The sequence below is a fragment of the Misgurnus anguillicaudatus genome, chromosome 4, assembly GCF_027580225.2.
Source record: "Misgurnus anguillicaudatus chromosome 4, ASM2758022v2, whole genome shotgun sequence".
NCBI lineage: Eukaryota > Metazoa > Chordata > Actinopteri > Cypriniformes > Cobitidae > Misgurnus > Misgurnus anguillicaudatus.
In genome coordinates this window covers 13,510,093-13,522,802 of record NC_073340.2, presented here as the reverse complement: position 1 = coordinate 13,522,802, position 12,710 = coordinate 13,510,093, and the positions used below count along the sequence as shown (strand labels likewise).

Below are 12,710 nucleotides of genomic sequence, written 5' to 3'. Positions count from 1 at the left end.
CCCAGCACATCCGAATGCCAGGGGGCGCTCTCATGCAGAAACTCCCTTTGTGCCACAGAAAAAGTATCATTACAAACGCTATTCCAGGAAATTCGACAGGAATATTTATATTGCTGTTCTTAGTTTCACGTATTTTCATGGTAATAAAGATTATTTTGAATGATTTTCTTTAACGAGTGTTGCTTTTTTAAATGCACGTTATAAACGACTCCGACTCATAATGATTTTAGATCGACAAGGACGTCCTACTGACCAAATGCCGTAGTACATGCACAAGCTGTGCATGAAACAAAGAATCGCAGCCTTGCCATTCAGAATCAATTTCAGACAGGCATTTTAATGGGACACACGATTTAATCGTTACATCCCTAGTGGAGGATGAACATTTTCATTTTTTTTTTTCAGAAAATGTCTGTTGTCCCTGCTAAAAAACTAGAGACACCATCACAGAAATTGTATTGGTTTTATTGGGAATTTTATTGGTTCTAATGGAATATGGCCCAAACCACACTACAGTGTGGTTTTTGTTGGTCTCTAATAGTATGTATTGGTTCTATGTATTGATTCTAATGGAATATGCCCCATAACACAGTGTAGTGGTTTTAATAGTAAAAGCTAATGGTTCCTATTGGTATTTTATTGGAAACCATTAGAATTTTCTGTAATGGTTTTATTGTTTTTTTCTTTTTTTCAGCAGGGGTATGTGAATGAGATTTTTTTGAAAATGTTTAAAAGTTGTGTACTGTTAAACTAACTGTAATTAATTGGCGCGGAATGAATGAATTCTGCCTCGCTTATGCTTTGATCTTCTCGCATGTGTCTTGTGTTTCAGATCTGAATAAGATCATGGCAGAGTCCAGGGACTATGATGAACTGCTGTTTGCCTGGCAGGGTTGGCGTAACGCCTCGGGCAGAGAACTCCGCAGCAGCTACAAAAGATATGTTGAGCTTGCCAACTTAGCTGCACGGAGCAATGGTAAATTCCTCCAAATATAGTAAAAGCACTATTTGTATAAAGCCTGATACAATACTGGAGGTGTGATCAAATAATTTTCACTCTACTGACATAATTATACTACAGAACTTTCCTGAGAGCTTTGAATGTTTTTTCATCGTTATAGGTCACACAGATAATGGGGCGTTCTGGCGTTCTCTGTATGAGACCCCCACATTAGAGCAAGATCTAGAAGCCTTGTGGAAAGATCTAGAACCGCTCTACCTCAATGTTCATGCTTATGTGCGTAGAGCCCTGTACAAGAAATATGGAGCAGAGCGCATCAATCTTAAAGGACCCATTCCTGCTCATCTTCTTGGTAAGAGCTGAAACATATGAATGAAATTTCTTCTTTTTTCCTTTGAAATATTCTTTATATGTGAAGCTTCAGTTATCCAGCTTATGTCTATAATTTCCTGATACTGTACCTGAAAGACATTTTTCATTAACACTAAGGTTGTATTTGTTAAGTAAGGAATAATTGACAACGGGCCATTGAATTATTCGAAAACAATGCACACCCAAGGTGGTAATGAAAATGAATTTGAATATACTGTATGAATTTCTCTGAACTAACATTTTAATTCTGTTTTGTTAAAGTCAAATGACATACATCTGAATCTGAATTCAGCTGTCCACAAACAATCCTTAAAATAAAGCTTAAAGTCACTGCTCACTGGACTGTGGCAATGTAACACAAACTAAATACATGATACAGTGAGATCAAAGCAAACTCCTATCATAGTTGAGAGGATTTCGGCTAAACACTAAAGTGTGGACTTCTTTTCTGCAGCAACTCCAAAGGAATCAACAGTATTGAATTATCTTTCAAAATCATTACGCATGACTGAATGTGTGTTTGTAGGTGTATTAGTGCTTGTGTTCGGGGAAGCGCGTGTGGGAAACTGTGTGCTCTTTGTGTTATATGAGATGATTCCACATGACTGAAGATTCAATGGCTTGGAATTTCAAGGCCAGTGGTTTTCTTCAGTGGTCAGAGACACTAAACCATCTCCAATGTAAGATGCGGTTTCATCTCTTCTGCTTTTTTAGGAAACATGTGGGCACAGACGTGGTCCAGTATTATGGATCTTGCCATTCCATACCCTGATGCTACACAAGTGGACGCCACACCAGCCATGATCGCTCAGGTAAGAACAAGACAAACGCACTTTCCAACTACTACCAGATCCCACAGCAAGTCTGTCAAGTCTAAATATTCAGACACTGCATTTAAAAGTTGTATACTGTGACCTCTGACAAGAAAAAATGGTAATACACTTAAGGGATAATTGGCGATGGGGATTATTCGAAAATACCATGTTGGTAATGCAGCACGACATGAAACAGAGTACCGTTACACCCCGGGTGTGCATTGAGCTAGAGGTCTTCACGGGTCCACTTAGATCCCAAAACCCGAGGTCCGACCCGAGACCCGATCGGGTTCGGGTCTAAATGTTTCACATGTGCCTCGGACACGGGTCGGGTACAATAATAGCGGCATCGGGTCTCAGGTAATTTAAAAATGAATGTGTTTTTTCTGAACGAACCCGAGAAGACCCGAACTCTCTCGCCTTTGTGCGTCAATGTCCTTTTCAAACCGCTCATCTGTTTGCCAAGAGCGCTTGCGACATTGTGTGGTTGTCGGAAGGTTCATTTTCGTTGAGACAAACATGTCAGTCCATTATAAATGTACATTTTAGCGGTTACGTTGGTGTCTTCGTCAGATAACAAAGTAAAACGAATGGAGCAGCTCGCCAAATTGGTTGCAAGGCCACCGGAGTTTCTTTCTGTCTGACTGCTGCGCGTGGGTCTGCAGAATGCACACACGTCAGTGCCGTTTACATTCGGTTCCAGTCGGGTTAAAAATAAAATTCACTAGTTCGGGTCGGACTCGGGTCTAATTTTCTCGGGTTTGTCTCGGGTCAAGTCTTTCTTTAAAATTTTTTTATTTATGCACGTCGGGTTCGGGTATGAAGAGATTCGGGTCATTTCGGGTCGGGTACATTTCTTTGGACCCGAGAAGACCTCTACATTGAGCACGGGTGTCAATTATTAATAAAATAAAAATAAAAATAATAATATAAATAAAAATAATGGATGACCGCGAAACATTTCACAACCAATCAGAATAAAGCATTTAACAGCCTCGTAGTATAAATGTATATATTTTGAAATTCAAAGAAGAGGTTATTCCTTTTCCCATCATGACCTTAAAATGATGTTAATATAATGGTAACAGGGTTAAAACTGAAAACAACAATTCTTCCTGCATGTAAAATTAGTATAAAATAAGGGTGCACATTAACTGTGATGTGATCTTTGGTTCCTCAGGGTTGGGACGCCAGGCGAATGTTCAACGAATCAGACCGGTTCTTTACCTCACTGGGTCTTCTGCCCATGCCGCCTGAGTTTTGGGAGAAGTCCATGCTGGAGAAACCCACAGACGGCCGTGAAGTGGTGTGTCACGCCTCCGCCTGGGACTTCTACAATCGCAAAGACTTTAGGTGCCCGTCTGATATTACATCAACTTACTTCATACTGAACGACAGCAGGACTGACATACTGTACTGGTTAGATAAGAATTGCTGTGAAATCAGTTGCAGCACCAACTGAATGGTTTGGTCAATTCAAGAACAAATGTTAGATATCAAAATATATGTGTGCATGTCTGCTATCTATGTAGAGGATTTAAAATCTATCGTTATCTCACATGAGGTTCCACTTTACTTATGGGGCTTTTCCATTGCATAGTACCCCACAGTTTGGGTCAGGTCGGGTCAGCTCACCTCACTTTGGCTTGGTTTGCTTTTCCATCGAGTTTAGTAACACTTCGGAGTGGGAGGGATTATAGGCGTGTCATTATATTTGCACTGCCTACTGTTGTGACATCATACAAGTGAGAGTATTGCCTACTACGTAATGCACCCAGTGAAAAGTCCCCAAATATAAGCTGACCCGACCCAACCTAAACCGTGGGGTACTATGCAATGGAAAAGCGACATTAGAAGGCAGCTACCTACAGGTACATACAGTTAGCACTAGACAACAAAACAGCTCACTTTGTTATGGGATCAAGTCTCTTTGGCTTTTTGGGGGCCTGCAGAGTTTATTTCTTCCAGCAGATAAGATACTAAACTCTTCAGTATTGGCTGCAAATCACAGGCAGGATGATGTTTGTCCAGGACTGGACTTGACTAAACTGTTATCATGTAAATGTCTGCCAAGCTAAACAAACCAAACCACAATCTCACATTCTAGTGTCTATAAGATAAACTAAGAATGTTGCACTGAATCAACAACAAGCATGCCTTTTCCTTCCCACGTGTTATCTTGCACACCTTTACGTGAACCTTTTTCATCTTCCTGTCATCTCTAGGATAAAACAGTGCACGGTGGTAACCATGGATGACCTCATCACTGTTCATCATGAGATGGGCCATGTTCAGTACTTCCTACAGTATAAAGATCAACCCATCTCCTTCCGTGATGGTGCCAACCCTGGATTCCATGAGGCCATTGGTGATGTATTGGCCCTGTCGGTGTCCACACCTAAACATCTGCAGAGCATCGGTCTGCTGGACAAGGTGGAGGACAACAAAGGTAAAACAATCCCCAACATGTCAAAATTAACTAGTTGTAATAACATCATTGTATATAACCTATATAACATCGTTATTACAAACATAAAACCAATTTGCGTTATTACAGTCAAATGCTGTCTTCAAGACATTTAAGAAACACACAGTTCTCTTGTGGATAAACACTGTGTTTAGTCATTGATCTTTAATGATCTGTAGAGAGCACCATTAACTTCCTGATGAGCATTGCCTTGGATAAGATCGCCTTCCTGCCGTTCGGTTATCTGATGGACCAGTGGAGGTGGAAAGTGTTTGATGGCCGGATCTCAAGCTCAGAATACAACAAAGAGTGGTGGAACCTCAGGTGACAGAAGTCTTAACATGTTTAAACAGGCCCTGTTTACACCTGTAAAAAAGATGGTCAATCTGATCACAAGGGGACAACGCTATAACGGGGTGTGAAATGTTTTAAGCTCGTTCACTTTAGCCCACATTCAGAGAAAGTCGAAAACGCATTTGACCGGATTTGCTTTTATGATGTAGACGCTCATGTGGTCGAACAGCCACAAAAGACTGATTATTGTTTTAATGATGTACCAAGCACAATGTTTTTACAATGGACATGACTTCTAGCACAATCCCACCGCATTTGGCGGCGTTCCTTGATAAAACTGCTTTGAAGTTCTGAAACTGATGGAGTTGAACTCTCACTCGCTCTGTTCTGATAAACCATTGATAATCAGTTGTATTATAATAAACTATGATATCTCTATCCACTCTTTCAGAATGAAGTACCAGGGGTTGTGTCCACCTGTTCCCCGTACTGAGGAAGACTTTGACCCTGGTGCAAAGTTTCACATCCCAGCTAACGTGCCTTATGTCAGGTAGAGTTCAAATGAATCAAATTATATCAGACAGATATATATCAGATTTTTTAAATAACTTTAAAGCGGACATTTTTCCTGTGTTTTCGAAGCTTTCATTGTTTACAGTGCACAATATAACGTGTTCATGTTTCACGTGTAAAAAAAACACATTTACTTATCTGTATAGCGCTGTTTTCAATGTTCTAAAAACAGGCTGATGTCTTCCTTGTTCTATGAAGTCCCTCGTTCAGAAATGCGTAACAAGTTCTGATTGTGTAGTTTGTTTAGTGTGTTGTTATACTGCAGTAGCTTAGCTTAGCAGAGCCGTTTGAGCTTAGCTGGCGACTGACGTATTGCAACATGGGATAGTCACGGAATTTTTTGCTCATTTTTCCGTGGCATTCTCACGGATCTCCGCATATTTACGGTTTAGGGTTAGATTTGGTGTTTGCGTTATTATGTCACTTTAAGTATTGGTTTATTTTTTCTGATGTATTCTTTTATATTTTTTAAACTTTAATCAAATGTCGCCTAGCGTTGGGGTTAGAGTTAGGTTTGGGTAGGGACGTCAATTTATGTAAATCTAACCCTAAACCGAAGCGACAATGGTAAGAAAATAGGAAAAAGCAGTTGAGTAACCAATCCGTGAGACTGCCACGGAAAAGAAAGTCCGTGGCAGGGCCACGGAACTATGCGGAGATCCATGAGAATGCCACGGAAAAATGAGCAAAAAAGATCAGGTTGCGTATTCCTGTGGGCGGAGTTTAGTCAAACACTCTTATATTGATGTAATTCAACCAGGAAGTAGATGGCTGTAGTCCAAACCAACCGTTCTCTGTACTCCTTGAGAAGCAAATTATGTTAAAGAAAATATATCACCTGGCATTTAACTTTTACAGGCATCATTTATGATCTAACAGCAACATTACACACCAACTAAAGTTTGAAAAATGGGATCACGAAAAACGGCCGGCTTAAACATGCACAGTAGAAAATCTTGTGCACATTTTTTTTTAAATGATTAAAACTTGATAATCAATAAGTAAATAGTTAAAAGTGTTTTCTCCTCTATTGTTCATGAATGTGTTCAAGTCTTCTGAGTGGCTGTTGATTTGGTTTGGCTCCAGGTACTTTGTGAGCTTTGTAGTCCAGTTTCAGTTCCATAAGGCCCTGTGTGAAGCCGCGGGTCAGCCAGCTCCGCTCCACAACTGTGACATCTATCAGTCGAAAGAGGCAGGAAAACTGCTGGGGTGAGTGAATCATTCAGAGACTCTTTCTGTTCTTCACATGGACACCGACGAATAAAAGAGCAACGTTTGATGTGGTCTGTCTTCTGCCCCACAGTGATGTGATGAAGATGGGCTTCAGTAAACCCTGGCCTGAAGCCATGACTCTCATCACCGGCCAGCCCAAGATGTCCGTCCAGCCTCTGATGGAATATTTCCAACCTCTCATTGAATGGCTGAAGGAAGAGAACCAGAAGAACGGAGAAGTGCTGGGATGGCCCGAATATGATTGGACACCGTACAAAAGTAAATGAGTTCATGCATGTTGGTTTGCAATGTACTGTTTGTTTGAAAAATAAATACCATGTGTAGAAAATCAGTCTGATGAATTGTAATAAAGCTGAAGTCAGTTGATTTTGTTTTGAATCAAATGTGAATAATAACCACTGTCCCTGATGATGTCCACTTAATATTTAATGTTCACGGGAATAAAACAATGTTTCTACTTTCTAAGAAATAGATTATGTTAGCTTTATACTTATAGTTCCCATTCAAGGGAACTTGTGCTGCGTAGCCTTTTGCGTGTTTGCATCTGACGAATGTATACAAAATCAGTCCAATGTTGAGACAACATGTCATAGGCAGGTGACATAGGAACCAGGAAGCTGTAAAACCGCACCCAGAAAATCCAGCTTCAGCTTTTTGTGCCTTAGCAAGCACGTGCTTGTAAGTCTATTTGTTTCTGGGGGTGGGGGGGTGCATTGCTATGGTCGGATGTGATGAGGGGCTTAGCCACCTGAGAAGTCCCCAAGGTCAATTTTTTTATGTTTTTCTTTTTCCCTCACTTCTGCCTGTTATTTCCTCTGTAATGTTATGGGACCTTTGTGCCTGAACAGGCAAATATGAATATTTGGTGGTACAGTTGTTTTATTTCTACCTAATAAAAGCTGATGTCAAATGACTTTGTGTTGTCAACAGTGCCACCTGCAGGGCAGAACAGATTTAACAACTCAACACATACAACGAACTTCACAGATGCTTTAACAAAATAAATCATGTGTAAAATATGCGCTGATCTACTGCAAACAGACTGAATTTGTGTACTAAGAAAACACATTCAAAATAATAAGAAGTAAATCAATAGAATTTGTGAACTAAAACCGTTTTTAATCATCAAAAGATCACAGTCTTTTGACAATACATAAGGGGCTTAGATTCCTATAGCCCCCCTCACACCGGCACTGTGGCACTGTGCACGGTGAGCTTTTGAGGGGACTGTCTGTGTGCATTGTGTGAGGCTCCACTCCCGCTGTTTGGCCGTTGGTTCCCCAGGCTCTGGATCCGCTGCTGATTAAGCAGAGCATAGGCTGAGATTGTGGGGATCACAAATGGGCCTTGTCGGTCTACTACCCTCGGTGGGGGCAGATAGAAACTCCAGCCCCTGTCAATATTGTTCAGGGTGCGGATGAGTTTTAAGCTGTACATCAGAGACCAGCCTCGAGAGACTGGTTCCCCTTATAGACAATTTGGCAGCGTGGAAACTTCTGCCAAACGCGTCTCAGTGGATCCTGCACACTATAGAGAGGGGCTATAAAATTCAGTTCTGCTGTCGCCTTAATTTAAAAGGTTTATTTCCACCGTGGTGGGCCTTCCCTACTTGAAAAATCCAGCTAAGACCAGCATAAGCTGGTGAGCTGGTTTTAGCTGGTCTCCCACCTTGGTTTTAGCTGGTGTTGCAAGCTGGTCTAGCTGTGTTTTGGTCACTTTTTAAGCTGGTCTAGCTGGACTTAGCTGGTCATGCTGGAAGACCAGCTGACCCACCAGCTTGACCAGCTTTGCCAGGCTGGAAGGACCAGCTTAGACCAGCTACTGCCACCTTAAACCAGCTACCAGCTTATGCTGGTCTTTGCTGGATTTTTCAGTAGGGTTAAGCAGGCTCTGATAATGAAACAAGTAAAAACTCTCGTGCTAGGAGGCCATAGAAACTTTTCCTTCTCACAACAGGGAGTACAGCTTTTACAGCCATTATTTCATCATTCCAAAGAACCTTGGGGGTTGTGTCCCATTCTGGATTTATGTCAGTTTAATTGCTCGGTATTAAAATTCAGGATGTTAACATCAAGCAGATCTTCGCACAAATCAGGTCCTAGGATAGGTTTGTCACTTTACATCTGAAAAACGCATATTTTCACATCTCCATGCTTCCCTAACCCAGGAAGTTCCTGAGGTTTGCTTTTTTGGCAGCGTACCAAAAATCGGGTGCTTCTGTTTGGTCTAGCCCTCTCAACCCGCACTTTTACACAATGCGTGGATGCAGCTCTGGTTCTGTTATGACTTTAGGTTATCTGTGTTTTGAATTACATCAACAACTGGCTAATGTATGGGATTCAACGACAATGCAGGCTCGGTTGTCTACTGCTCGTATAGAATCCACTCGTATAGAATCCACAATGTGGCTAGGCCGGTCACACACTGCGAAACAGTTTCTGAGTCTGTTAGGCCTCATTGCTCCAGCATTCAATGTTACAGTGGTGGTTTAAAAGCCCAAGGTTTTTTTTCCCGAGGAGCAACCCATTTTGCATGATCAAGTTCAAGCGCATTATACTCGTACCATAGTATTTTGGAAGAAACAATGGTTCCTTTACCAGTGTTGGGGGCTCAGTTTCATTGCGTCATACTTGCAACGGATGCATCCCTAATGAGCTGGGGAGTGATTATGGAAAGCAATGTATACATGCACAGGTGTCTGAATCAGGGAGCAGAAAGGGTCAAGCCTCCACTCCCCAGGCATCAGCCCCTGAGGTGTTGAAGCTCATCATGACAAGATTTTACCTGGTGAAAGTGGATCTATTCACCATTTAAGAGATGACATGTTGTTCACTCTGGTTTTACCTCACCTATGGTACAGCCGTGGCTCTTCCTGTATGCCTTTCCCCAGATCGCTCTGCTTTCAGGAGTTCTGGAGAAGGCATGTCGTGACATGGTCACATTCTGCAGGTAGCCTTGTTCTGGCTGCGCTGGATACAGTTTACAGACCTGTTGTCTCTCCTCATCAGCCCACCTTGGGAGATATCTGTAAGAAGGAACCTTCTGTACCTGTACATATGACCCAGTTGACAATTGGTCAAAATTCTTTGCAAGGTTATATCCTTCTTTGTGAAGGTTTGTGATCTGGCTTTTGCTCTGGACAGTTTGCCAATGGGCCCGTTTGTGCCCATTGAGATACTCAGTATTTCTGTTGGCAATCGCATCTCTGAGAAGAGTGGGTGACCTTTAAGCTCTTTTGGGTACCCCAACGTTGCTTTAATTTTCATCTGGTATGGTTAAGGCTTTTTTTTACCCGAGACCCGGTTATGTGCCTAAAGTACTGGCCAATGTGCCACCGCCTATTGTCTTGCAGGCTTTCTCACCTCCTCTGTTTATGGATCAGAACCAGGAGAAGCTTAATTTGGTGTGTCCAGAGCTCATTCTACTTAGGGTATGGCAGCCTCTAGGGCAGGGTTCCTCAATAGGCGTCCAGTGGGCCAAATCAGGCCCACGAGTAAAAAAAATGTTGGCCCGCTAAACTCAAATATCATTGTTAAAGATTGATCTGTCACGCCTTGCTTCTGCACTATTTAAGCTGAAGCCTGCTTTGCCAGATGTGCAAATAGCAAATCGTTTTATGGCTTCCTGGATCTCACGTCATCTGCCTGTGACGTGTCGTCTGATCCTTGGACTGATTTCACATACATGTTTTAGACACAATCATGCAAAAGGCATAGCTTCGGCAACACAGCATCTCGTTCCCTTCTCAGGGAATCATGGTTACATGCATTACCTGAGGCGTTTTATTGTGCATATTCCCCCTTTTTTTAGTGTTGCATTTGCAAGGCATTCTTTATTTTGAGTTTGTCCTCTAGACAGATTTTTTTTATCTTTCCCTCTCTTACAAATTTATTACTCTGTGTCATTGCTTGTATTTTGTTAATCTTTTGATTTTAATAAATTCATATTGATCTATTAATAAATGTAGGACCTATTCAGAACATGTAAAGGACATGTTATAAATGCTTTAATACAGATGAAATGTGAAGAATGACCTGCAAATGTTTTTGTTAAAATGTTCTTTCACATTGACATTAATGAAGCTCTAATACACATTTGTTTGTCATCTGCAGTGACTGTAGTACAGGACGAGAAGCCGACAACTGTAAATTTTCTTGGTTTAAATGTGAGTGACGCAGGTGCGGCTGCCGGTCAGTGGATTCTTCTGGTTCTGTCTCTTGTCTTCCTGATCAGCATCATATTTCTGGCTTATAAATACAGCAGATCTAAACGTTTACAGGATAAATCCATGTCTCAGATGGAACTCAAGTAAAATCGCTGAACAATAGAAAATATTCTGTTCTTACCTTACAGTCATTAAATTTGTTGATTTTTTTTGAAGGAAACAAATCTGACTCTTTTTGAATGTAATGTATATTTATTTTCTGGTCACATGTGACTATGCAATGAATGCTGTTGTAATTTATTTGTACAAATTTTAAATGTTTGCCAAGTGTTGAATATTTTCTGTTATTTCTATGGTTTTAACTTTGTGCATTTATGACTAATTTTACTACTTTTGACTTTATAGAATATAAACAAATGTACAGACATTCTGGCTTTGTTTGTCGTTTTGAATGTCGAGACTTTTCACAAAAATAGCTGTTATTTCCGTTTGACCGTTTTCACAGTCAAATAAACGGTTTAATAACAATATAAAACAGGACTTATGTCAAGTTTTTTCTCACACCACGTGTTTGGCCATTTCAATGGTATGTATATATATATATATATTTTTTTCTTAATCTTATTTTTTATTTAAACCTTGGTTTATTAACTCCATCATCTGCAAGCACTATACTGGGGTGCGTTTCCCGAAAGCATCGTTAGCCAACTACTGTCGTAAGTTTCATCATTAGTGACAAAGTTCAACAATTTGGTGTTTCCCGAAACCATTTCAAACAAACATTCGCAAGTTGCATAGCAAACCTGTCGTTAGAAGCATCGTTCCTTGTTATTATAATATGTAGACTTACGTTGATCATGCTTTTGAACAAAATAAGCAAAAACCATGTAGTACAATGTATATCCATCATTCTAAATATATAAAAATTTTATTTTACATCGTTAGGTTTGTAAACAGAATTAAAGCGCTGCATTTGAAACTGCGCATGTGCACAGAACTACGAGCTTTAAGACCCTGGGGAATCCCTGGGAGGAGTGACGTATGAGGGAACTTGCGCACGAATTAAATATCTTGAAAATGAACAACAGATAACTAAATCAAGATAACAAAATCAGTCTTCCGATGCAATATGTTATTTACAGCAATAATCTGACATTAAATCGATTTACACAGACTAATTAGTACTTCACCTCCCCCGTGACATCATCAACTATGTTGTTAAACCGACATGGTTCAAAAACGAATGTGCGACAAAGTTACTACGCTTTCGGGAAACATTCGGTAGTTTGTTTCTCCAACTATGCATCATACTATGTTGGTTCAGCAGCGAGTTACGTCGTTGTTCGGGAAACGCACCCCTGAACAATCCCATGAACACATGACATTATTTATACTTTTTTTATGCGTCCCGGACGCATTTTCCATAATCTCTTAAACCACAGACAAAGTAAAATGTCACGATATGCAATGGATACAGGCGAAATGATTATACAATATTTAAATACAAGATTATACTTAAGGTCCTATTTTCATAAAGAAAACGTTCCTGGCTAACCAAAAACAAAACCTTGGAAAAAAATGTTCTGGAAACCAAAAAATACTCTTAGGGGAACGTTTTGGAAAACAAAAATTGTTAGCTGGGTCTTAATATATGCGCTTTTTTCCCTGTTTACATATCCCTGGTCATATCTGATCAGTGCCACATGAGAGAAAAAATCAGTCACTTCAAACATGGGCTAATATTCACTGACATTATATCTAACAAAGACATTAAAGTTAAAGTCTTAAGGACACTATAGCCCTATTCACACAGACCTTTGGTCCCAGAAA

At 40.5% G+C, this 12,710-nt stretch overlaps 1 protein-coding gene across 1 annotated transcript in view; it reads left to right on the top strand.

The window, feature by feature from the left end:
- Nucleotides 1-11,415, top strand: part of ace (angiotensin I converting enzyme (peptidyl-dipeptidase A) 1) — a 32,175-nt gene extending 20,760 nt beyond the window's left edge. The window contains exons 16-25 of the mRNA XM_073866721.1: nucleotides 833-976; nucleotides 1,122-1,313; nucleotides 2,048-2,145; nucleotides 3,329-3,501; nucleotides 4,374-4,597; nucleotides 4,795-4,939; nucleotides 5,361-5,459; nucleotides 6,569-6,691; nucleotides 6,786-6,973; nucleotides 10,828-11,415. Coding sequence (XP_073722822.1) covers nucleotides 833-976; nucleotides 1,122-1,313; nucleotides 2,048-2,145; nucleotides 3,329-3,501; nucleotides 4,374-4,597; nucleotides 4,795-4,939; nucleotides 5,361-5,459; nucleotides 6,569-6,691; nucleotides 6,786-6,973; nucleotides 10,828-11,027 — 1,586 coding nt within the window. The 3' untranslated portion in view covers nucleotides 11,028-11,415. The remainder of the gene's footprint in view (nucleotides 1-832; nucleotides 977-1,121; nucleotides 1,314-2,047; nucleotides 2,146-3,328; nucleotides 3,502-4,373; nucleotides 4,598-4,794; nucleotides 4,940-5,360; nucleotides 5,460-6,568; nucleotides 6,692-6,785; nucleotides 6,974-10,827) is intronic.
- The last annotated feature ends 1,295 nt before the right edge of the window (nucleotides 11,416-12,710 follow it).